The sequence below is a fragment of the Toxorhynchites rutilus genome, chromosome 2 (assembly GCF_029784135.1).
Source record: "Toxorhynchites rutilus septentrionalis strain SRP chromosome 2, ASM2978413v1, whole genome shotgun sequence".
In the NCBI taxonomy this organism is placed as follows: domain Eukaryota; kingdom Metazoa; phylum Arthropoda; class Insecta; order Diptera; family Culicidae; genus Toxorhynchites; species Toxorhynchites rutilus.
In genome coordinates this window covers 51245692-51270951 of record NC_073745.1, presented here as the reverse complement: position 1 = coordinate 51270951, position 25260 = coordinate 51245692, and the positions used below count along the sequence as shown (strand labels likewise).

The 25260-nt window shown below is 42.2% G+C and overlaps 1 protein-coding gene across 6 annotated transcripts in view; it reads right to left on the bottom strand.

Moving 5' to 3' along the window:
• LOC129765215 (copper-transporting ATPase 1) overlaps positions 1-25260 on the bottom strand; it is a 55358-nt gene that overhangs the window by 9102 nt on the left and 20996 nt on the right. For 3 of the 6 annotated variants that reach the window (XM_055765269.1, XM_055765270.1, XM_055765268.1), the window contains 4 exons: positions 13414-15133; positions 4865-5476; positions 3919-4797; positions 3703-3852 (listed from right to left, as the gene is read on the bottom strand). In XM_055765269.1, the coding sequence (XP_055621244.1) occupies positions 3703-3852; positions 3919-4797; positions 4865-5476; positions 13414-15133 (3361 nt within the window). Of the gene's footprint in view, positions 1-3702; positions 3853-3918; positions 4798-4864; positions 5477-13413; positions 15134-15205; positions 15359-20218; positions 20787-25260 lie in introns of those variants that run through there. The other 3 variants (XM_055765271.1, XM_055765272.1, XM_055765273.1) reach the window with 3 other exon arrangements.

The window sequence follows — 25260 nt, the reverse complement described above, 5'->3', positions numbered from 1 at the left end:
ATTTCCACCTCCTGAAGCGTCTCGCCGATTACCGTTGTTACGATGTCGTCCGCGAAGCCCACGATCTCCACACCTCTGGGTAGCTTCAGCCTTAGAACACCGTCGTACATCGTGTTCCAAAGCGTAGGACCTAGGATGGAACCTTGTGGAACTCCCGCCGAGATATTCTTCACTATCTGTCCCCTGTCTGTGTTGTAAACCAGGATCCGATTCTGGAAATAACTCCTCAGTATCCTGTACAGGTAGCTAGGGAACTTCAATCGGTGTAGCGCCTCGGCGATGGCCTCCCAGTTATGTGACCACTTTTTACGTGTATGGGTGTGTGTGTGTGTGTGTGTGTGTGTGTGTATAGAATGAGGCGCGCATCACACAAGTGAGAAGAAATGTTTAGTATCTGAGTTCTGCGCCGGGTACATTTTGTGCTGTCGTGCTTTTGATTATTGGGCTCTTCGCACCAAGAGAGAATACAAGTTTTCTTTGAGCGCGCGCTGACGAAAATTAAACTCATACGCAGCGCTGCGTTTGTTTTCTGAAGACTGGCAGTAACAGTACGCAGTGAGACGAGACACTGTAGACGGAATAGTAGAAGAGAGAGAAGAAATGATCACGGAACAAGCACACGCACGATTAAACAGAACACTTGAGAAAATTATAGTTATGTGATGGAGAAAAATCATTAGAAGTGAAGTTTTAGAAAGATTGTTGAGCCATTTGAAGAATAATGTAGTGGAGTTTAGGTAGAGACAGGGGTAACTGGAATCAAGCTCAATATCATAAGTTAGGAATTTGAGTATTATAATTAAATTTTTCTTGTTGGAAGATGAAAGTAAAAGTTTTTTTTGTTGATATTAATGTTATAGAGTCTTGAAACTAGTGTGCGAAGTAATTCCGTTTTCGAACCTTGCTTTCCCCGTTGGTCGGTCTGGTTTCCCAAGCGTGAGAGGAAATCGTGGATCGTATGAGTTATTGCCTGTGATGATAACCATGGTTTTGAAGTCTGTGTTAGGGAAACGCATTCCAGCGATCGTACATCAATCGCTGCGCAATTAGAACTGAGTGGCTTTCGGAACGGCCACTCACTTCTATACAGATTCTCGTGATTTCAATAGAAGCTATTTTAAAGCTATTGAAGCAAATTTTTGAATCAATAAGTAACAAGCATCTAAGGCGTAGATATTTTATCCTTCGACCATTCATACCATCATACCATTTCATTAGAAATATTAACGCATAACATCTTATTGCTCCGGCGTAACGCTCTCGTTTTCGAAACTTTGAACTTACACCCCAGTATAAAAATGAAAGACGTAGTTCTACGTCAAAACTATGTCCGCGTTAACAGCGAGAAGCGATATTAGGTAGGGTAGTTAGGGGCAATATGACCAGGCGGGGCGAAATGGGCCACCCTTCGTTTGAGCTTGTTATTGAGCCAATAGCACTAATTTTTAAACAATTGTGTTAGAGATATTCTTATATTGGATATTGGAACGAATCTCACACTGACTGATTATGACGAAAACTTCATATATGGAATATATGCAATCAACAAAATAAGCTCTGTACGTTTCATACTGAAATTTATGACTCTGCTCTTTATATCAATTCGTACTGGTATTATTTCTGAACATTTCCACTGATTTACTGTACTGCTTTGCCGTTTCATGTAAAAGATCAGTTCATTTGTATTGAGTGTAAATGTACGGAGCGAAATGGCCATACCTGCTTGGGGCAGTATAACCGTGTATTTTTTCAACATAACCTATAAATACAGCTGTCAACATTTGTAATCATAGTTGAAAATAGCTAGATGTGGAATCATGGTGCGGAATTATACCAGAACATCCGACCGTAAAAAGTGGTCACATAACGGCTTGAAGGCGGCAATCGAAGCGGTGAAGAGTGTTACGTCAGTGCGACATGCATTCTTAGTGTATTGTGTCCCGCAGAAAACACTTGAACATTATTTACATTGTGTTTACTTGCACTGTGATCACGCGTATTCTAGAGCTTGCCACTCAGAATGCATTCAAGGCGTGTTATTTGGCATAGAAATCTCAACTAAGTACTAATAAAAATGACGCAAGTAATACTACGTTGAGACGGCGAAGTTCCTCTAGGAACGTTAGTGCCATTGAAGAAGAAGAAGAAGATCCTTTGCAACTCCAGCTGTCGGATCATTTGGTAATGTTTTTACGACGGAGCAGTATTCTCGCTATGGACAACGATTCTACGGTGTTACGACAAGAGAAATCCGGAAGCTGGCGTATGATTTGGCCAAAGGAAAATAATTTCCTCACCCTTCCAATAGCCAAAAGCAATTAGCCGGAATAGATTGGTTGGCTGGCTTTCGCACCACCCACAACTCTCTTTTCGGACATCAGAAGCAACCTCCGCCGCCAGGGCACAAGAATTCAATCGCATTGCAGTCGGGTAATTCTACGATTTACTGGAGGTCGTACAACATTCCAACGTCGATGAGAATTCAGTGATTCCAGTAACTATCTCTTATCAATAGGAGAAGCAAGTGAACTAAAAATTATTATCTTCATTCAACAGGTACCGACCAGAAATTCCAAAATTCTAACAATGCGGGGAAAAAGGCAAAAAAGCGCTATAACTTCAGCTGAGCGCTGAGTGCTGAACACGGAATAACGATCATAGAATCTTCCACAGGACTCCCTATGTTGCTACTGTCGGCACAATTCAGTTCCTCTACGGGCGGCGATGGATGGATCCAACGCTATCGATGCCAATATTGGGTACATAACGGCACAGATATTCTCTATTCCTGCCTTGAGTAACGAGAAATTGCAGTCCAATCACTTTGATCACATTGTTATTTTTTGTACATGTTAACTATTTTGCCCCGTAGTACTTTCGATTGACGGAAATGGAACACATTTTTAAAAGAGTAAATTTTCCACATAAATCTTTTTTAAAATATATTTATACAATTTATATCGATCAATAAGGTTTCAAATCGTGAGGTTTTAACATTATGCTACATGTTAACGTTTCTACGTGTTTTAGAACATTTGGTTCTTAAGGGAACCATATTGCCCCTATCTTCCCTATGTACGGGAGACTAAATTCATTTTTGAATGGAAAATTTAAATTATTGATATAATTGTACTGGTGGGGTAAAACGGACAGTTGCCAGTGGGAGTGAGATGGACTGTGAAGAGTCTGTTTAGTCTATTCCTAAGGAATGCACTGCGTCTATAAATGGAAATGAAATCGCCAAATGTGGACTGTTTAGAAGCTGACGGGAACCAAAACCAAAAACAGTTGAGGGTCTGTCCGTTTATACTGCTGAAAAGCACGATATCACTTCTAGGTGGATTGATTCGATTTTTTCATCATTTAACGGACATTCGTGATGAGTTCAGACCTTGGTTGAATAAAATTATTCATCTCGCGATCAATAAACCTCTATGCTTCATATATTACAAACCTGTCCATATTACCCCCACTATATGTCCATATTACCCGCATCGAAAAAAATGTTGTTTAATTTCAGTAAAAAACATTGAAAAATACTTTTTTTGTAAAATATTTGGCCAATTAAGTAGAAAAACAGTATATTGAATTGCAAAAAACTGCATCAAAGTTTTGGGAAACATGAGTTTCCAAAAATGTAATTGATGTTCTTTTTAACATGTCCGTTTTACCCCCACATCCTCTACAAGAAAACTATATTACCTCCAGGATGAACCCGAACGGGGTGAAAATACCAGCAGCTAGCGGAATTCCCAGCAAATTGTACATACTTGCAAACAGGAAGTTTAAATGTATTTTACGGACAGTCTTCCGGGATAGATCTAGACACGCCACAACATCTAGCAGGTCGTTCTGGAAAGAAAGAGAGCTTCAATTATTTGCAAAAACTACCCTTGACTCTTAAAATTCTATTCATACCCTCATCAGCACAACATCGGCAGCCTCTGCAGCTACGTCCGTCCCGGACGCAATCGATATTCCAACGTCCGCTTGTGCCAGCGCTGGACTGTCGTTCACGCCATCGCCCACCATTGCCACGCGCATCCCATTCTCCTGTATCCGTTGAATCTTCGCCACTTTGTGCGATGGAAGTACCTCCGCAAACACCCGGTTGATGCCCACCTGGCGAGCAATATTACCAGCGGTGTTTTTATTGTCCCCTGTCAACAGAATGACTTCGATACCCATCTTCTTCAGCGTATAGACTGCCAGATGCGCTTCGGGCTTAACCATATCGGCCACCGATACCATACAGATAAGTTGATTGTTTATAGCGCACAGGATGGCCGTGTGACCCATCTGCTCTTCCTCAGTCATTTTGATGTTGATCTCCGGTGGGACAATTATCGCATTCCGATTCATCCATTCCCGGTTGCCGATGAGAACGTTATACTCATTTACCTGGGAAAACGCTTCCACATTGTCATCGCCTTCGATGGTCCCTAGCTGCAGCAGCTGCTGCAATTCTATTGTATTCTTCTGCGATGGACTCAACTGGGGTATCAACTCCTCCACAACCGAACCGTTCACGAAGCTAACCGCACTTGAATCACTTTTGTATGAGTTTTCAAAATTTTTCATCTTCTCGGAGCGTAAGCCTTGATTGAGAATGGCGTTAATGTTGGAGATAACACAACGAATGCCACACCCCGGAACGGCGATGAAGTTTGAACACTTAGCAAACGATTCCACTTCCATGGTATCCTTGACGAATTTCACCACCGCGGAGGCGAGCGGGTGCTCGCTATTAACCTCTGCCGATCCAATGATGCTCAATGCTCGAGCGAATGAACACACCTGCGATATGGGTAAACGTCAATATTGTTCCGTATTCCGGTTGAAACCACTCAATAACTCTTCTCACCTGCGGTTTTACAAACATGCATATCCTCGATGTCATCGGCATCCCGTACGTAATGGTTCCAGTCTTATCGAACACGATCGTTTTCACTTTGTGAGCATTTTCCAGTGGGCCAGCACCCTTGACCAGTATACCGTGCAAAGCACCAACCCCAGTGGAAACCATTACTGCCGTTGGTGTGGCAAGTCCCAGAGCGCACGGGCATGCTATCGCCAGCACACTTAGCGCACAACGGAAGGCATAGCTGAAGATCACTTCCTCATTGTTCAGTCCCTCTTTGGCGGCATCCGACATGGGAATGTGTTTGATATCGATGAAACCACTGATGGTCCATCCGAGAAGCGTGATGACCGAAACGGTCACCACGAAGGGCACAAAGTAGCCGGCAATTTTATCCGCCAGCTGCTGAATCGGGGCCTTCGAGGTTTGTGCCTCCTCGACCAGTTTCACTATCTGCGCCAAGGTAGTGTTCTCTCCGGTGTGTGTTGCGGACATCAACAACAGACCGTTGTGATTGATGGATCCGCCGATGACGGCGGAACCTTTTTTCTTCGGCACCGGCATAGACTCGCCGGTGATTAAACTTTCGTCGCACGTCGAATTGCCACAGAGAACCTGGAGAGGGAGAGAAAAATGTTTTACAAACTGGAGTCGTTACAATTTTTTTTTTATTTTCAGCCTAGAGCTGGTTTATCTCTGTATGATAGGGTGGAGAGCCCTCTTTTCCTCCTGTTGGGAGTGATAACATTTATAATCCTGATCGGCGACACAGAACAGCTTTACCGTGGTGATGAACAGGGTTGCAATAATAAAATCTGTGTTTTTGGTCTCAAAAAATCTTTTTATCTGAGTTTTTTTTTTCAGAAAATCTGTATCGAAATCTGTATTAACCCTTTTTGGTCGTTTATCTGCTCTCAGTCACCACATCAAAGAAGTATACTAAAATTATAATTTATGCAACATTTCACTCATTTTTTTGGGATTGTGCTAACGTAAGAACTAATCTACACAACACTATACGCGGGACGCGACAGCACACAACACTTATTGTTCTTACATACGTAAAAAGGATGTTAAATTTACCTTTTTAGTCGACCGGGTCGGACATCGTTCCGTAGATGAGCAAATTTAAGGTAAATTTAACATCCTGTTTACGTTTGTAAGAACAATAAGTGTTATGTCCTGTCGCATCCCGCATATAGTGTTATGCAACATTATACAGTTCACTATTCTTCGAAACGAATTTTAATATGTTGTGAACTTATTCACAACCCAAAACGGTGCTACTATCAATAATAGGTAACGGTATTCAATATGAACAAAAGTTGACATCCGTGCTTGAGGAAAAGAATATTGGAAAACTCCATGTAATGCGGCACTGTGTAAATGCACAGAGCATTGTTTTGTATGTTCGAACAAAAAGATAAAAGGTGAAAGATGGCAAACTCATTAATTTTGTGATACCTGCGAAAGATATCACACGAAGAATTATTGCAAATATTTTTTAGACATAAACATACAAACATTGTTTAATAAATACTTATCAGAAATTTGAAAAAAATAAAGGAATCTTGTTCATCTTTCATGATCTCACAAAATTATACATCACTGCTTTTTCAAGTAAAAATAATTGCGACCAGTACGACACACATGTCGAAATTTAATACGACCGCAAAGGGTTAAATTCATAAGATCAATTTTAAACCATAATCTTAGCTTTAATGTCATTGATTGGCATAGTTATTGTGAATTTGACGGTGTGGTATCCACGTAAAAATTCACATTCAATTAGTAGAAAAAAGATAAACAGTATTATTCATTTATTGTAAAGCTAACCGATGACGTAGACTTTTGCATCTTTTCGCCTTAGGTTGAACATGAGAAAGCAGTATTACACGCTATGAATGCTATATGAACGAAATTGATGAGTTCGTAAAAATATTAATGAGATCAATTCTTAATTAATATTCAAATCTAAATGAAAACCAAAAAAATCCGTAATTTGTATCTACAGAATCTTGGTTTCAAAAAGTCTGAAAAATCTGTATAAATACAGATTATTCTGTAGATATGGTAACCCTGATGATGAAGTCTGTGTCTTGTTAGAGCTCCGCAATTGCAGAGCAAATGTTACGAGGCTTCGCTTTCGGTATTACAAAACCGACAAATATCATCTCGTACGAAGCCTATGTTTCGAAGATGGTGTTTACTCGGACAGTGTCCTGTTATGAGACTGGTAAATATACTGACATCTTTCTTATTAAGACTCAGCAATTGTTGAGTAATTTTAATACTCGGCGTGATAAATTTTTCGACTGGTTAAGTTGTACAGCCATCCAATTGGCCATTACTTCCCGGTCTTCCCATTTATTCAACTCCCTCTTCAACACACAATCAGAAATTCTACAGAACGGTTCTGGACCAGCCATCTGCTTGTTAATTTTCCTCTTTAACGCAATGGCCAGGAATCCAGTGCAGTTGTACTGAATTAATCTGACTTAGTTGCCGTAAAAGGCAAATGCATTCCCAGACCGTTTTTGAAGAGCACAACGTTCACATTCATACAGTCTCGTTCCGCTTCACGTCCATTTCCTTCATTCTTCACACTGTAACGATATTATCAAATCTTCAAATGAAAATGAAAGGTTTTTTAACGAATGAAAGTGTCTTATTTCGAATGAAAGTTTCGTTGGATTTCGAACCGTATTCACTAAAACTAATGAAAATGACGATGTGAAAAAATGTGATAGCAGGCGTAATCAGTTGTCGGCGCTGGTTGTAAAATAATATATGCCCCCATGATGCCTCTTTTAATTCCACTTTTTTTGAAAGGCGGTCCGGGAAAATTCAGTTTGGAGAAATGAAATCGAATGAAACTTTCAATTGAAAGCAGTTTCCAGTAGAACGAAAACGAATTTGAAGAATTGATGTTTTAGTATGCGAAGTGAATACACACACTCGAAATTGAAATTGACTGAAGAGAAAGGAAGAAGTAAAAAAGTCATTTTCATCTTTTATTATCGAAATTTTCAAGTCCTGGTTAGCCTGTCTATATTTTCATTTGAGACAGACATTTATACATTCTATTATTGCAGCTATTTCTGCCTGAAAAACTGTCGTAATTTGTTCTAGATTCCATCCAATCACTGATCCTCTCTGAGGATGGTCCAAAGGGTAAGAGATTTAGGATACTTAAGTTACCAGTTTTGTCCCCGTCTAGTATTATCTTCCATCTTTTAAGCTTTAGAGCGCTTTTCTTAGCCTCTAGCTGAACATGTGGTTCAAAGGTAACAGGTGAAGGATAACCTCCAGTGCTTTTGTGGGTGTGCTACGCATTGCAACGCTAGTCGTTGGTGTAGACCCACATAATCATTCTTGGTTTAAGGCCCTAGGTTCTGTCTATCATTTCAGAACATGCCCATAGGGCTATATTGATCTTACTGATGATTGGATCATAGTGTACATTCCAGTTTAGTTTAACGTCTAGGATTACACCTTAATATTTCTCTGAACCGCTGCATTTTATTTCCTCTCCTCCAAGATGCAATGACTGCAGATGCAGTTTTTTCTTTTTGTTGAAGGGAATAATTGTTGTTTTTGAGGGTTTGGATCAGACTTTCTGTGATACACCATGATTGTGTAAAGTTTGTGGTCATCAGCATCCTGTTCGATATCACGTAGTAGAACTTTCCACGAACCATTATGACCAGATCTTCAGCAAAGCCCACGACTTCGAAGCCTCTAAGCTTCTTAGAAAGTCATCAACTACTAGTGACCAAAGGAGAGGTGATAGAACGCCTCCTTGTGGACAATCAAATGTTCATGGTATGTCTGGTATTTTGTATCTCCGTATCGAGGATGCCTTGACACCGTTTTTGCTGGTGAATCTTCAAGGTAACTTCCCATCTTTTTATCAATTTATACCGTATATTGAGTATCATTTTTATTTATTTTATTTACTATGACTGTACATCCCATTGAGATTGGATCTGATTCACTACTCTTCTCCAATAAATCCGGCAGCACCGATTCTTACCAAGTCCTGCTCCACCTGGTCCAACCACCTCGCTCGCTGGGCTCCTCTCCTTCTTGTTCCTACCGAATTAGATGCGAACATCATCTTTGCAGGGCTGCTGTCCGGCAATCTTGCAACATGCCCTGCCCATCGCACTCGTCCAGCCTTGGCGACTTTCTGGATGCTGGGTTCGCCGTAGAGTTGCGCCAGTTCGTGATTCATTCTCCTTCTCCATACTCCGTTTTCCTGTACACCACCGTATATTGTTCTGAGCACTCGGCGTTCGAAAACTCCGAGCGCTTGTGAGTCCTCTTCAAGCATCGTCAATGCTTCGTGCCCATAGAGAACAACCGGTCGAATTAGGGATTTGTACATGGTACACTTCGTATGGGGTCGAAGCTTTTTAGACCTCAAGGATTTGCGGAGCCCATAGTAGGCACGACTTCCATTGACAATGCGTCTTCGAATTTCACGGCTGTTGTTGTTGTCAGTTGTTATCAACGAAACAAGGTAGACAAATTCCTCCACCACTTCGAGCTCGTCGCCGTCGATCACAACACTACTACCAAGAAGAACTCTGTTGCGATCAGTCCCTCCAGCTAGCATGTATTTAGTCTTAGACGCATTGATCTCAAGCCCAATCAGCCCTGCTTCGTGTTTCAGTCGGGTATACAAGTCGGCTACCGTCGCATGTGTTCTTCCGATTATGTCCACGTCGTCGGCGAAGCAGATAAACTGACTAGACTTGTTGAAAATCGTGCCCCGCATGTTGAAGCCCGCTCTCCGCATATCTCCTTCCAGCGCCACGTTGAAGAGCAGACATCGCCTTGTCGAAGTCCCCTGTGAGTCTCAAATGATTCCGACAGCTCACCTGAGATCCGCACACTGCACCGCACACCGTTCATCGTTGCCTGAATCAGTCTTGTCAGCTTACGGGGAAAGCCGTGTTCATCCATGGTCCCCTATAGCTGTCGTCGGTCGATTGAATCATATGCGACCTTGAAGTCGACGAAGATGTGGTGTGTAGGGACTTGATACTCGCGGCACTTTTGGAGAATCTGCCGCAGTGTAAAAATCTGGTCCGTTGTCGAGCAACCGGGCATGAATCCGGCCTGATAACTTCCCACAAATCTACTTACTATTGGCGATAAACGGCGGAAGAGGATCTGAGACAAAATTTTGTAGGCACCATTCTGGATTGTGATGGCACGATAGTTTCCACAATCCAACTTGTCGCCTTTTTTGTAGATGGGGCATATTACCCCGTCCTTCCACTCCTCCGGTAGCTGTTCTGTGTCCCAGATCCTGACTATCAACCGGTGCATACACTCTACAAGTTTTCTCGGACCTCCCTTGAAGAGATCCGCTACGAGGCCATCCTTACCAGCTGCTTTGTGGTTCTTGAGCTGATTAATGGCCTCCTTAACTTCACCCATCGTCGGGGGTGGTACGTCGTCGTTGTTCATTGCACCGGTGTAGCCTCCTCAACGCCGTCTTGGTCTCCTGTCTGCGCGCTGTTCAGATGTTCATCGTAGTGCTGCCTCCATCTTTCGATCACCTCGCGTTCGTTCGTCAAGATGCCTCCTTCCTTGTTTCTGCACATTTCGGCCCGCGACACAAAGCCTTTGTGCGAGGCGTTTAGTTTCTTGAAGAACTTCCGCAATTCTCGAGAACGATAAAGCAGCTCCATCTCCTCACACTCTTTCTCTTCCAGGCGGCGCTTTTTTTCCCGAAAGAGATGTGTTTGCTGCCTTCGCTTCAGTTTGTATCGTTCCACGTTTTGTCGAGTCGCTCGTTGCAGCATGGCTGCGCGTGCTGCATCCTTCTCGTTCAGGAGCGCTCGGCACTCGTCGTCAAACCATTCGTTCCGTGGTCCTCGTTGTTTATACCCGATGACGGTCTCTGCTGTGCTGCTAATTGCTGCTTTTAAGGTGTTCCAGGAACAGCATTCAGTTCGTCTACCCCCGGTAACGCAACTTCATGACGCTGCGAGTATGTTGCAGCAACGTTCGGCTCCTGTAGTCGTCGTAGGGGATACCGTGGTGAACGCTGGTGTCTATGTTATTGACGACTGACAGTTTAGAACGCAGTTTGACCATCACCAGGTAGTGGTCTGAATCGATGTTAGCGCCACAATAGGTTCTGACGTCGATGATATCTGAGAAGTGCCGACCGTCGATCAAAACGTGGTCAATTTGTGTTTCTGTTCGCTGTGGTGATCTCCAGGTGTAACCAGGTGTATTGGAGGCTGTGTTGAAAGAAGGTGCTACATATGGCCATGTTCTTGGAGGCAGCGAAGTCTTAGGCCGTTTTCGTTGGTTCGCTGATGGCCGCTGAACCTACCAATTACCGGTCTGAACTCCTCCTCTTGGCCGACCTTAGCCTTCAAATCACCGATGACGATTGCGATGTCGTGTTTTGGGCAGCGATCGTATTCACGCTCTAGCTGCGCGTAGAATTCTTCTTTATCGTCATCGGTGCTAGCTAGATGGGGGCTGTGGACGTTGATAATGCTGATATTGAAGAAGTGGCCTCTCATTCTCAATCTGCACATTCTTTCATTGATCGGCCACCAACCAATCACCCGTTTTTGCATCTCCCCCATCACGATGAAAGCTGTACCCAGCTCGTGTGTGTTGCCGCAGCTCTGATAAATGGTATACCCACAATGGAACGATCGCATCATCGAACCTTTCCAGCACACCTCCTGCAGCGCTACGATATTGAAATTGCGGGCTCTCAATATTTCCGAAAGAATTCGGGTACTCGCAAGAAAATTGAGTGACTTGCAGTTCCATGTTCCGAGTTTCCAATCTCTAGTCCGTGTTCTTTGCATGGGTCTAGTCCGATTGTCCTGTCTCGAATTTCTTTGTGAATTTTCCTGTGCGTTTTATTTTTACGGATGGCTTGCAGGGCCTGCACCAACCCCTGTCTCGCCGGAGGACCGTCGTGCACAGCTCTTTTTAGAGTCCCCGCTGGCACGAAGACAGTGATCAGCCGCCCCTAACATGGGGATCAGACGTATGATGAGTATAATGAAAAGTCATTTATTTCTTTGTCATTATTTTCAATAACATCGTGTCACAAAAATTGAACTTTTCTTCTACCGCAAGTTCTATCTATGGTGTCTCATTGCCTTTGGCACAAATCTGGAAGTCCTTGAGTTTCAACCCTTTTCACTATAATGGACAGCAATACATCATTTTGAATTTTGTAAAAATCTGATTTTTAATTGTGGTTCAGGTTGCTATTTTTTTCTGGAAGCAAGATATCACAAGACTAAAAAACGTATCTGTCATATGTTTTATCAATGCCACGAATAGATCCGAAATCGGTCAAGAATTGCATCTAAAACAGTGCTCTTTCCGAAGTCACCTTCAGAAACCTTCAGAAAAATGATGAGCAGAGCTGGTGGATAGCGATGACTAAATTGCGATGTTTAGTTTTGAGCCAAACGCAAATAAAAAATTATCAAAAGAAGCCAGGGGAAAACAGTGTTGCACCGTATATTTTTTTTCGAATTTGAATTTGGATTTAAATTTAACTCATTGTATTGTACACAGCTGTCATTGACATAAAATCGATTGTGTGGCAGTCGATATTGAAAGCTTCGCTGTGAAAGTTTACAATAATACAAATATTTACAAATATTTCAAGTTTACAAAATAAATATCTTGATCTGCTTCGCAAAATCTATCCATCATCTGAAGACGAACGAATAAAAATCGTTGTAGAGAACAAACGTCTCCCGTTATATTCCTGAACTATTTAGTCAGCCTAGATTATGATCAAGACGAGAAATGCCATGTCATTTGATGTAATGGAAGTTTACCCGTTTACCATGGTACATTTGTTCTGCACGCTACGTGAATACCATTCTTATATAAAATGCTAAAACTTCGAGGAGAACACGATTTTATGAAAGAAAGATCAATGATTTTGAATACGTATTTTTAAAAAAACAGTCGTAATAAAAATGGTCATATGATAAAGAAATTTGTGATTTTAGGTAGTGGCCATCATAAGTACCAATCAAAATCAAAAGTCAAAATTTGCTGTTTTTTGGCTGATTTGGAGTGGAATTGCTCTATTAACAAGAGTTATGGCGTTCGTTCACTGTAAGAGACGAATGAACAGCAAATTTTAAAACATCGACAATACATCCGGAATAAAATCACTATATCTCGATGGAGAACACAGATTATTTATCTGTTAGGAGATGTAGTTTCAATCCGGAAATACCTTCTCGTCAATTTGGTAATAAAATGACTTGAACCGAAATAAATTGCACCGACAGAGAACGAGTATGGGTGCAACGAACGCATCCAAGACGTGTGCGCCGTTAAGATGTCATGCTTTATTTTTGCAATGGAGCTTACCCAAACAGCGTTGTGATACCAGAAAAAAAAGATAAAGCTTGACTAACGATTGAATTCAATGGAAAACACTCAAAAACAGCAATTGTTGAAATATTTCTGGTGGTGAAAATCAAATTAAAACTATTCAAAAGGGAATTACTTAATTGACGTATTCTTACCTTCCCATCAACCGGCACCTTGCTTCCGGGAACCACCTTCAGAATATCCCCTCGCTGTACTAAATCCACCGGAATCACCTTATCCGACAGCACCTCATAATTATCCCCGAGCGTCACCAAAACCGCCTCGGTAGCTTTGAGCGACAGCAGTTTAGAGAGTGCTTCAGACGTCTTCCCCTTCGCTATATGCTCCAGCCAACGGCCGAGCGAGATGAATATGAACAACATTGGTGGCGTATCGAAAAACGTAAGGGGCGATGTTTTCATCTCCATTACCATGGCCGCCGTCAGCACACCAACCGAGTACAGATAGCTCACCGTTGTGGCCATCGTTATGAGCACATCCATATTGCTGGCACCATGTTTGACCGCTCGGTAGGCTTGGATGTAAAAATGCCAACCACCGAAAAACTGCACCGGCGTCGAGAGGACAAACATGATGAGGTTTTCCATCGAAAGACCCGGCAAGACGCAACACATCTCCTCGTGGGTGTGAGTTTCCATTAGAACCATGAAGTAGACCATGGCGATCATACAAGGACCCCCAAAGGCGAGGGAAATGAGAAACGCATTGCGCCACTTGCGAATTTCTTCCTTATGCTCGAGATAACTGTGGGCCATTTTGTTCTTGTTGGAGAGCACAGTCGCCTCGAAGCCAAGCTTTTGTATTGTTTCACATATCGTCCTCGCACCGGTCTTTTCGTTATTAAAGGTGAACCGCCCTCTTTTCAGAGTGAGCGCTACAGATGCTTTGAGTACGCCAGGAATCTCAAGAACTGTTTGTTCAATTTTATTAACGCAGGAACCACACGTCATTCCGAGTATTTCGATGTCTACTTCGACTTCCCCTGTTCCAGGTTCGTCTATTACTTCAGTTGGGAAGCCAAGATTTGAAATTGATTTGGCTATATCTTCAGGTCCAGTCAATGAATCATCATATTTTACCTCTGCTTTCGCTGCCAGCAGTGCGATCAGTATTGATTCCACACCGTAAATCTTTTTACAATGCTTCTCGATGGCTGATACACAGCTGGCGCACGTCATTCCCTGTATATGCAGGAAGCACCGTTTGAATTTATCCTTCAGTTGGACCTGTTTACTTGCCTTCCCGTTCGAAGCAGCGAGTCCCCTTTCGATTGGGATCAACCGCTCCGAACGGGTCATTTTATTGTTGTCACTTTGGTCAGTCTTTTGATTTTCACTTGCCGCCTCGGCAGCGACCTTTGCCTCGAAGCCCATGTCGTCAATTTGATCCGCTATCTGCTCGGGAGTTGTTTTCCTCCTGTCGTACTCTACTAATCCTAACTTTTGCTCGAGTATAACTTTGATAGATACTATCCCCGGTTTCTCCTTCATGTTGCCTTCGATATTTCTCACACACGACTGGCACGTCATTCCGTCTATGCTTATTCGGGCTAGCAACACATCACTGGTTCCGCCGTTAGCTCCCTTACGGTCTTCACTGTACACGCACTCGAATCCCATATCGTCGATGTCGGTCGCAATCTGGGCCGGATCGGTTAATGTGGGATCGTAGTCTACGTAGCCGGCGTTCTCCGCCAAAATCACACTGATTTTTACGATACCCGGTTTGCCGCCGATGTTTGCCTCGATATTTCTTACGCACGACTGGCAAGTCATCCCCACAATCGGTAACCGTACGGAGGCTACCTGTTGTTCCAGCAGTCCCGTCGACTCACCGTAGTCGTCCATGTTTTCTCTGCAATCAATAGAAATGAAATATTAACTATTTGTGTCTCTTTTTTTTCCATGATATTACGATATTACGCACTATTAACGAAGCCTTGATCGACTAACCAATATTTGCATCTGTTTCCATCGAGCTCAAACACACCTCGCGAGAAGAACCTTCTCACGCTTGGCCCAACTCATACAACCGTTTAATTCAAGCAATGTGAATTTATACATCGTATATCAGATAACCGAGCGGCTTCGAATGTTTGTAATCACGTCAGCTCAATAACCGATAACAGTGAGAGAGTATCAGTGGTTGAATAGGTCCTCATTTCATCATTCATAGAAAGGTGCACATGAAAATGGTTGAGATAAGAATTGGTTTTCGCGCATTATTACGTCTACAAAAAAATATAATCTAGTCTTATGGCGGGTTTACATTAGGGAGATCTATAGTTATAGATGGATTTATTCACGTGAAAATAGGTGTAAACGGGTGAGAATAAATATGATACACTTATTCGAGGTATATATAACTTGAAAAAATTCAGCATATGTAAACGCTTGTGAATTTCTCACTGGTGAGAAATCACTAAAGTTGGATGCAGTTCTACTTTAGGTGAATAAATTCACCGAAAATATGAATATATTCATTATCTCATCATATTTCTTCACATGAATATATCACTAGTCTAAACCCACCCTTAGGAGCGAAATTCAAACAATCGAGCAGTGTCATGAGAAGTCGAAAAATATTCTCATCTATCAAGCTCAATTAAAGTGGAGAACGCACATAAGCTAAAGAGTCAGAATCCGGAACAGGTTATCAAGCACGTCTCTCGCTCACCCTGTAAATGTGGGAACTGTTTACGGACGGTAACTGATAAGAACAGCACAACGCCGAAAGGGCTACATGAATTGAGTAATTTTGGTGTGTTTTTAGTTATTTGAGATTTTTTTCAGGGAAAAATAGAACCCTCAGAAAAGTCGGTATTTTATAAGAATATTAATATCAGGGGTTGTCAAACTTTTGACCATTACGAGCGACTAATTGTTCAAATGTTAGACTGCGCTCTACCGACGTTCATCGACATTCATCAAAAAGTCATTATAAAAATGACAATAAAACAAAGTTTTAACCCTCCTGTACTCGCGCGCAAAGACATAACTCATATTCTCGCGCACAGTGTCACAGACTGTGCGTGTGTATGTAGTTCTGCTATTGTGTATTTTAAGGCGTTATTTGTATCTATTCAAAGCAAAAAAAGATACAGTGATTTACCTCAAATTGGACACACCGAGGCACCACTCAGTGTCGCATTAGAGGCGATTGAGACCTGTAACTGGACATATCAACAAACACAACACAATGTGAAAAACATGTTAAAATAGGAAAATCATTGAAAATTTAACAAATAACCATTTGAAATGTGTGCAAAATACATAATCTAGTGAAATGGTTGAAAAATCGTCTAATACACTCCTAAAACCGTATCTTGTTGCAGAAACAACGTTGTAGAATCTCATTCGTGGCATCCGAACAAATGAAGCGTAAAAGTTTACCCCAAAACGTGCGGTCCTTAATGTGTTAATAAGTTTTTCACTGTAAACGTACTATTGAGAATCTATTGTGTAGACCATTGTTGAGCTGTGGTGGCTTCTCAACCATTTTCGTACACCGACTGGGATAGTATGGTCCAATACGACTCGATTGGCCGCGTCTGGGATACGTTTGGGAGACTGTGTTATGGGCGATCAACCAATCCCGAGTGGCCATTCGTCGTCAATGACAACGCGATGTAAAACTAACTTTCTAAGATGCCGTTGAAGAAGCATTTCACAGATGGTTTTGCGGTGCTCCAGTTGCCTTTCACTCGACTCGTGTGACATCCATTTTCCGAGCTTCTGGATTTCTCCCATTCAGTGTTTTTGTCAATTTTTGTGGTGGTTTGGTTGGATCTGCATCCAATAATTCCTGCATTTCCTCTTCTTCAAACCGTTTTGCAACACCACGATGATCATTGTTACTCAGATAAAAATTTCCATACAAACGAAACACAAATTTCTGCATTGCACACGAATTCATCAAGCAAATTAAACGAAATTTGGTATATGGGGGTTTTAGGATGTTTAAATGTTACAGTAGTGGTTAGATACTCCTCTCCCCTCTATTAGAGGGGGCTGCCATACAAATGAAACACAAATTTTTGCATTACTCGAAAATTAATCAAGCAAATGAAACCAAATTGGGCATATGGAGGTTTTAGGTTGCAATAAATGTTTCTATGGTGGTAAGACACTCCACCCCTCTCTCTAAAGAAGGCTGCCATACAAATGAAACATAAATTTCTGCATTACTCGAGAATTTATCAACCAAACGGTACCAAATTTGGCATGTGAAGATTTTAGGGTGCAATAAATGTTTTTACGGTGGTTAGATACTCCTCTCCCCTCTCTAAAGGGAGGCTGCCATACAAATAAAACACAAATTTCTGAATTACTCGTGAATTAATCAACCAAACGAAATCAAATTAGGTATATGGAGGTTTTAAGGCGCAATAAATGTTTTCACGATGGTTAGACACTCCACCCCCTCTCTAAGGGAGAGCTGCCAACACTTAAACATATCTTGTGTTGTACTTATCGCATCGGGTCATACTATACGGCTATTTAAAGACGACAATCTGTGCTACAAGTGTCGTTTTGACAGTGTTGTGATTGTTCTTTTTCAGTCTCAAGTTATAGCGCGTCAAAGATAGAGTCCACCAAGCAAGAAATTCGTCATATTTTACGTTTTTACTACCTGCGAGGTAAAACTGCTACGAAGGCGGCCGAAAAAATTGTGTAGTTTATGGACTCGATACTGTAACAATTCGCACAGCACAGCGTTGGTTTGATCAATTTCGTTCTGGTTTAGTGGCTGTCGAAGATACACCCCGTACTGGTAGGCCAATCGTCGTGGAAACCGATAAAATCGTTGAAATCATCCAAGTAGATCGGCATGTGAGCACTCGCTCAATTGGCCAGGAACTGGGTATAGACCATAAAACCGTTTGGAACCATTTGCAGAAGATTGGATTCCAAAAAAGCTGGATGTATGGGTGCCACACGAGTTGACGCAAAAAAATCTTTTAGACCGAATCAACGCCTGCGATGCACTGTTGAAACGGAACGAACTCGACCCTTTTTTGAAGAAGATGGTGACTGGTGATGGAAAGGGGATCGCGTACGACAACCTAAAGCGAAAAAAGTCGTGGTCGAAGCGCGGTGAGCCGGCCCAAACCATCGCCAAGCCCGGATTGACGGCCAGGATGGTTTTGCTGTATGTTTGGTGGGATTGGAAGGGAATCATCTACTATGAGCTGCTCAACTATGGCCAGACCCTCAACTCGGTTCTCTCTTGTGAGTAGCTTGACCGTTTGAAGCAGGCGATTGACCAGAAGCGACCAGAAATGATCAATATGAATGGTGTTGTTTTCCACCAGGACAACGCTCGACCTCACACATCTTTGATGACCCGCCAGAAGCTACGGGAGCTCGGATGGGATGTCCTATTGCACCCACCGTATAGTCCGGACCTGGCTCCAAGTGATTATCATCTCTTCCGGCCCATGCAAAATGCTCTTGGTGATACTAAGTTGGCCTCAAAAGAGGCTTACGAAAATTGGCTGAGTTTTTTTTGCAAATAAGGAGGCGGGGGGGGGGGGGGTTATAAGGGGGGGATGGTGAAGTTGCCTTCTAAATGGCAACAAGTTTGCGAACAAAACGGCGCATATTTGACTTAAATTGGATAATTTTAAGTATGTTAAACAAAGCGTCAAATTTCGATCAGAAATACGACATTTCTTTTCCCCAACCCTATAAAAGACAAATTTCTGCATGGCTCGGAAACTAATCAAGAAAATACCAAATTTGGCATGCGATGGGTTTAGTGTCTTTATTCTATCATATTTTCTGTATCAAAAATTTGTTCTATGCAATGGAGAAACATATTATTTGCAAGTGGTTGAAAAATCTTGAACGAAAATTGTGTCTGAAAATAATATGATATTATAATGATATAGTTTTGGTAGAAGTACTAGGAATTTCATAGCAAAAGGTTAATTTAACGGGGTCGATTAGAAGATCAACAATAGTCCAGTTCTGCGATTGGACTCAAGAATTTGCGCTTAGTAAGAAAACTTGAATGTTTGAAGATATTGATAACAAAACACAAATTTGGGCGAGACGAAGTTTGCCGGGTCAGCTAGTATTCATATAAAAAAGCGATATGATGCCTTTCCCTACAAATATAAAAATCAATCAGAAATTTTGTAATGATGGGAACTTTTACAGTAAGGCATATCTTGATTAAAAATAAAAGAAATACCATCCAACAATCATCGGATTCGCTTATCATGTTATCTTACGACTTATTTATGTTTGAACTTGGGAAAAATCAATAATAGGGAATGGCTAGCCAAACGAAAAGACGGCGTAACTTCTACAAGTGGTAAAGATATAAAACTGAAAATTTGGAAAAAGATGTTTTTGTTTTTTACCGAAAAATTTAATTTCATTCTCGGTAACCTGATATCTTTCACTGCTCGTACAATTTATTATTTGATCTGTGAACCTCCAATTTCACTAGCGATACAGATAATCATGCTCCAGTGATCTTTTGTAATTGCTTGCCTGGCTGCTCAACTACCATCCGGAACAGGAAGAACATAATTAGCCCATTGCAGGGGTTACGTGCGAATCCCCTCCGCCCCATATTATGTTGTTTGTGTTTAATAACGATAACGATTAGTAAATTTTAATGCGAACTGCAGCTTCCGTCGCAGATGGAATGTACATTATCGACTATCCATGAAACGTGTGTGAGACGCAGCAAAAACTTGAGAGAAATTGTATCTACTAAGCCGGATTCTAGTGGGCAATATACGTGGAACTATTCAACGATTCCGTCCACTGAAAACTACACGTGCACACGTCACATGAATGAGCGATTATTAAGAGGGTGCCTTTCAGGAAAACCCCCACCAGTAATTACAAGAGAAACTACGAGTGATCAAACATGATCAGATAATAAAAAAAAAACATCTAAAGCGCACAATTTTTTTTGTACCTGAAATTGCTCCACATTTCGAAATCCGCTTCTCTCAGACAGTTGATATATATGTGCTGGACGTTCACTATGATGTTTTGCTTGTTTTGCTTTCTGAACCCTCAAGACTCTGATGCATGCCCAGTCGCGAAGTGCACACGGCTTACGTTTTCCACCCCTCCCTTCGAACGACGCAAAAACATGAATGTTACTATACCTCTCACTCGACGTCGACGTCACTTTATATTTGTACAACACACAAAGCTCTCGTAAATTTACGAAATTTTTCCCCAAACCCTCATCCGCGTGATTTAATCCCAGCAGCAGCCACGGTGGTTGTTATGTAGATCGGATCCACACAGGATGTTTCGTAAGTACGTCGTAAATCACATCAGAGAGCACGAGGACGAGGTCAGGAACCGCTTAGAACTGGATCAAGTACACCCACCAACAACATATGCACTCGCGATAGCCATATTCATATTGCCACTCCAAACGATCGAACGTTTTCCGATTTCGCGATCACACGGGTAGAGCCGCGAGTTGAGACTGACTGCCGAGGCGCTTCGTAAGTGAGCTTACAGCGAGCGAGCCAACTGGTTTGCGCTTTGCGCACGCAAACCCACAACCGCGGCTCAACGAAGACAGGTAAAAATGCGCGTTGAGGAGTACAACCATTTGGAACTGTTGTGGTAGCACACAAAAAACGGAAGGCTCCACCACATGGTAGTTGTTTGTTATGCAGTATCGAATAGGGAAACTGGTGATTTAGGTGTACTACGCTGTATCGTTGTACAAATACTATTACAAGCTCAATTTATTCGCAATATCGGAAGAAACTTGAATTGCTGATGCTTGTTGACAAAATATGAACCGCTGTGATTGAACTTGAACTCATACATTGATAGTCGCGAGGGGTCATATGCATTTGGGAGAGATAATGAGATCAGTTTTTATTTGAGTTACCTATGTGTATTATAAAGTGTTTGCTCTCATGGACACCCTCTACTCGAAAAAGAAACGAACCTTTTACATATATCAAGAGCGTAGTGCGACATCTATTGGAAAATTGTAACTATTCCAGTATGGCCACGAATATTAAATGAAATCATTATCAGAACTATTTTCGTTGATGGCTTTCTTTTACCATTCGCAGAAAACGTGTTACTCTTTTACATGGAAAATTTGTTCGAAACAGAAAGGTTAATTTTCTTTCAAAATTTTTATTTCTAAAATTTGTTTATTTGTTTAGATATAACATTCATCTGACAACATCGTCTTAATGAACAAAAACTTGTAAAATAGTCGAACAAAAACATGGAAACATAACATTAAACACATCGGGATTCTCAATTCGATTTCTGAAGCCTAGTGATGAGTCTTCAAAGTCATAAAACTGCTCTACGGATGAAAAGGTTCTGATCATTTCCGTGACCGATTCATGTTGACCATACGATGAACGATGTGCAAGCGGTTGCAGCAAAAACGAGGATCGTAGAATTCTACTGGGAGCGCGAAAGTTCATCTTCTCGAGCAAGTTAGGAGCATCGATTTCACCACAAAGAAGTTTGGCAACGAAGATGGTATTCAAGTTCAGTAAGCGACATCTAGCTGTATATGACGGCAGGTTCCGCGGGTCACGCCAAGGCAGATTCCTAAGCGCTCTACGGATGAACCATTTTTGAATCCGTTCAATCCTGGCGATCCACATGTGTTGGTAAGGGCTGCATACTACAGATGCGGTTTCAAGAATTGGCCGAACAAGCGAGCAGAAGAGAGATTTCAGGTAGTAGGGATCACTAAGGTCCCTAGAGATTCTCGAAATAAACCCAAGCTGACGATTGGCCTTGGATATCAATGCAGTTCGGTGTGCGTCGAAAGTGAGCTTAGGGTCGAGAGTTACGCCCAAGTCGTTGACCTGACTGACTCTCACTAAGATGATATCATCGATCGTGTAGTCGAATATAGTTGGCTATATCTTTTATTGAATATATCTTTTTCGATGGAAACTCATGATGACACATTTATTTATGCTGATGGTTAGTTTGTTCAGGCGACACCAACTCACGAACTGGTCAAGCAGGCTCTGTAACCGTCGGATATCCTCGAGGGTTTCGATGACTAGATAGATTTTCAAGTCGTCTGCATATATCGACACACTGTCAGATGCTAGAATAAGCGACACATCGTTATAGAAGATCGCGAACAGCAGTGGTCCAAGATTGCTGCCTTGCGGAACACCCGAAGAAACAGCAAACGGAGATGAAGTGTGAGACAGGAGCTTGACACGGAGCGTTCTCCCAGACAGGTATGATCTCAGCCAGTTGATGAATCCGTCGGAAGCACCAAGACAGGATAGATGGTCAATTCGATCGAAAGCGACTTTTATGTCGGTGTAGATAGCATCAACTTGAGCGCGTTCCTCTAGACGGTTGATACAAAACGACGAAAACTCGAGAAGATTGGTGCTAACCGAGCGTCCTGGCATAAAGCCATGTTGTACTGATGAGATATAACTATTAAATTCGAAAAAGACAGAATCGTTCACGATCAGCTCAAAAATCTCAGAGGCGGCAGATAAACTGGTTGTGCCACGATAGTTAGCCACGTTACACTTATCACCTTTTTTAAACACGTGAAACATAAAGGAATGCTTCCACACATCTGGAAAAACATCTTGACTCAGCGAAGCTGTGTGAATACGGGAGAGCGGTAAAGCCGAAGATGTAGCACAGCGGTAAAAAACTATAGCTGGAACGCCATCTGGGCCAAGAACTGTTGAATGGTCGCAAGTCTATTAAACTCTATGGAACGTTAGCTGCAGCTCTCTCGGCTTCTGACGGGGTGTCTGCATCAGCGAGAAACACCGATGCAAAGTGTTTTGAAAATAAATCGCACACTTCAGAAACAGAGGACGATTCCTGAGCGCCCGAGAACACCTTAGACGGGATATCTGCTGTTTTCCGCATGGAATTGACAAACTTCCAGAAGCTCTTTGGATTCCTACGCAGGTTTGTCTGGACACGAAGCACAGTTGAAAGTTGTGTATGATTTCAACAGTTCGTCGACGGCGTAATTTACGTTAGCAGGAATTTTTGCCGCGCCGTAGTACGCGAAGAAGTGTAGTGCTCCAAGCTGGAGACATTGGAGGTTTTCTTCGTGGAGTATTCGTCACGAGCCAGCTGCAAACGATTTCGCAAAAACGCGTCGCCATGTCGTCAACGTCCTGACCAAGAGCGCTCCAATTGTAGCTACTCAAAAACTCGTTGAATGCAACGAAATTCATTTTTGCGTAATTCAACGCTTATTCGCCTTCGTTCCGATCCTCAACAGCCAACACTGCTCCTCCTGTAGCCGATAACGATAATACTAACGGTGGATGGTGCAAATCCACCGCTAGCAGTGGCGATAAAGATTCGTTGATAGCGATGTTAATATCGGGAGCACATAAAACCAGATCCAGTGTTCGGCCACGAAAATTGCGAATGAAGTTGCGCTGCTGGAGATCGAGAAAGGTGATTCCATTCAATAGAACGGCACTCGCCGCAGAGGTCAAAGACGGATTCAGATCAACAACAGAGTTAGCAGCCATGCAATATGAGGCTGATTGTAATCGCCACATACCAATACGGTGTCATCAGAAGACGCACAGACACACAGCTCACGCACAGAAGCCGAGTGGGAATCATAAACCTCCACGTCACGACTGCGGTCGGGAGGAATGTATACTGCGTAACATAATTTTCCCACGTATGGTAGTGGAGACACAAATCTGTTCCAAAGAGTTTCCATTCCTCGTTTGAACCGATACAGCAGAGAAGTGACGAGCTACTGTGATAAGGACACCACCAAATTTGGACTTGGAACTGTTGGAAGGACTACGGTCACAACGGAAAACGTTAAACTCAGCTCCAAATAGCTATATGGAGTTGATGCTGTCGTCAAGTCCGGTTTCAGTCAACATGATGACGTCGTAATTACAATCGCATACTGCTACATAGAGATCGTGAATTTTCGTCCTCAGGCCGCGTACATTCTGATAATATAGCCACATAACATTGGAAGACGTGTCGTCGCCCCTAGAAATGAGAGGCAGATCAGGTTGCGAATGATGTTCGATTGAATCGTACTCGCCTGGAGTGGCACGTTGGAAGACCCCTTCCCCAGACTCAACAACAGGACCGGGACGGCTAATCTGACGCTGGCTACATGGCTCGACTGAGTTAGGGGCTTCCATGATGCCGTTAATCGTGCGTCCCAGTGGTCGAAGCTCATCATCGAGCTGATCAGTCCATATAAATTGCCTGGAAGTTTGAACGAAGTCAAGCAGATACGAGCGATCATAAAATGCATACTTGCCTGAAGAGTCAGGTTGGGAGACTCTCCCCCAACATCCGACCACAAATGTGTTTGTTTGCTTCATGCTACAGCTGTTTCTCTCAGCATATGTGCATTAATTTTTTATGCTCTAAATTACAATTCCCTAGTCCGTAAATGGCGAAAAATATTAAGCATTCCCATTTTCACATATGTTTACTCTGTGCATTTCTGTGCTTACCCACCCGAGGTGCCAATAACGAACAACTAATTAAGGGGTGAAGCGCAATTCTATATACCTCAGCGAACCATGCGTGCATAAATCGATCGCTCAAAATGCAAATCTAATGTTCGTTCTACAGACACTATAGAGAGAGGAAATATTGCAACCTAAGCTTCGCTCGTTTGGAACTTTTTGGACATATGAGACAGGAATCGTAATTGCTGTTAAACAGAGACGGTATGGTTTGAAGTCTCTACTGTCTTTTCTCAATGTTGATATTACACATAGCGCTCAATCGCTCGAAATGCAAATGTCGTGCTTGTTCTACGGACACTGAGGAGACAGAAAATATTGCAATTTAGTTCACGGGTCGATAGCGTGTTGTGAATGATTTTTTTGGTTCGCAATTTCAAATTCGAAGTGGAGGTTCGATTACATATTTTACAGAGACTTTGTTTGGTGGACAGTGTTTGTTAATTTTTGCATTACACGCGCACTTTTTTGTTGTTTTTATGTGTTTTTG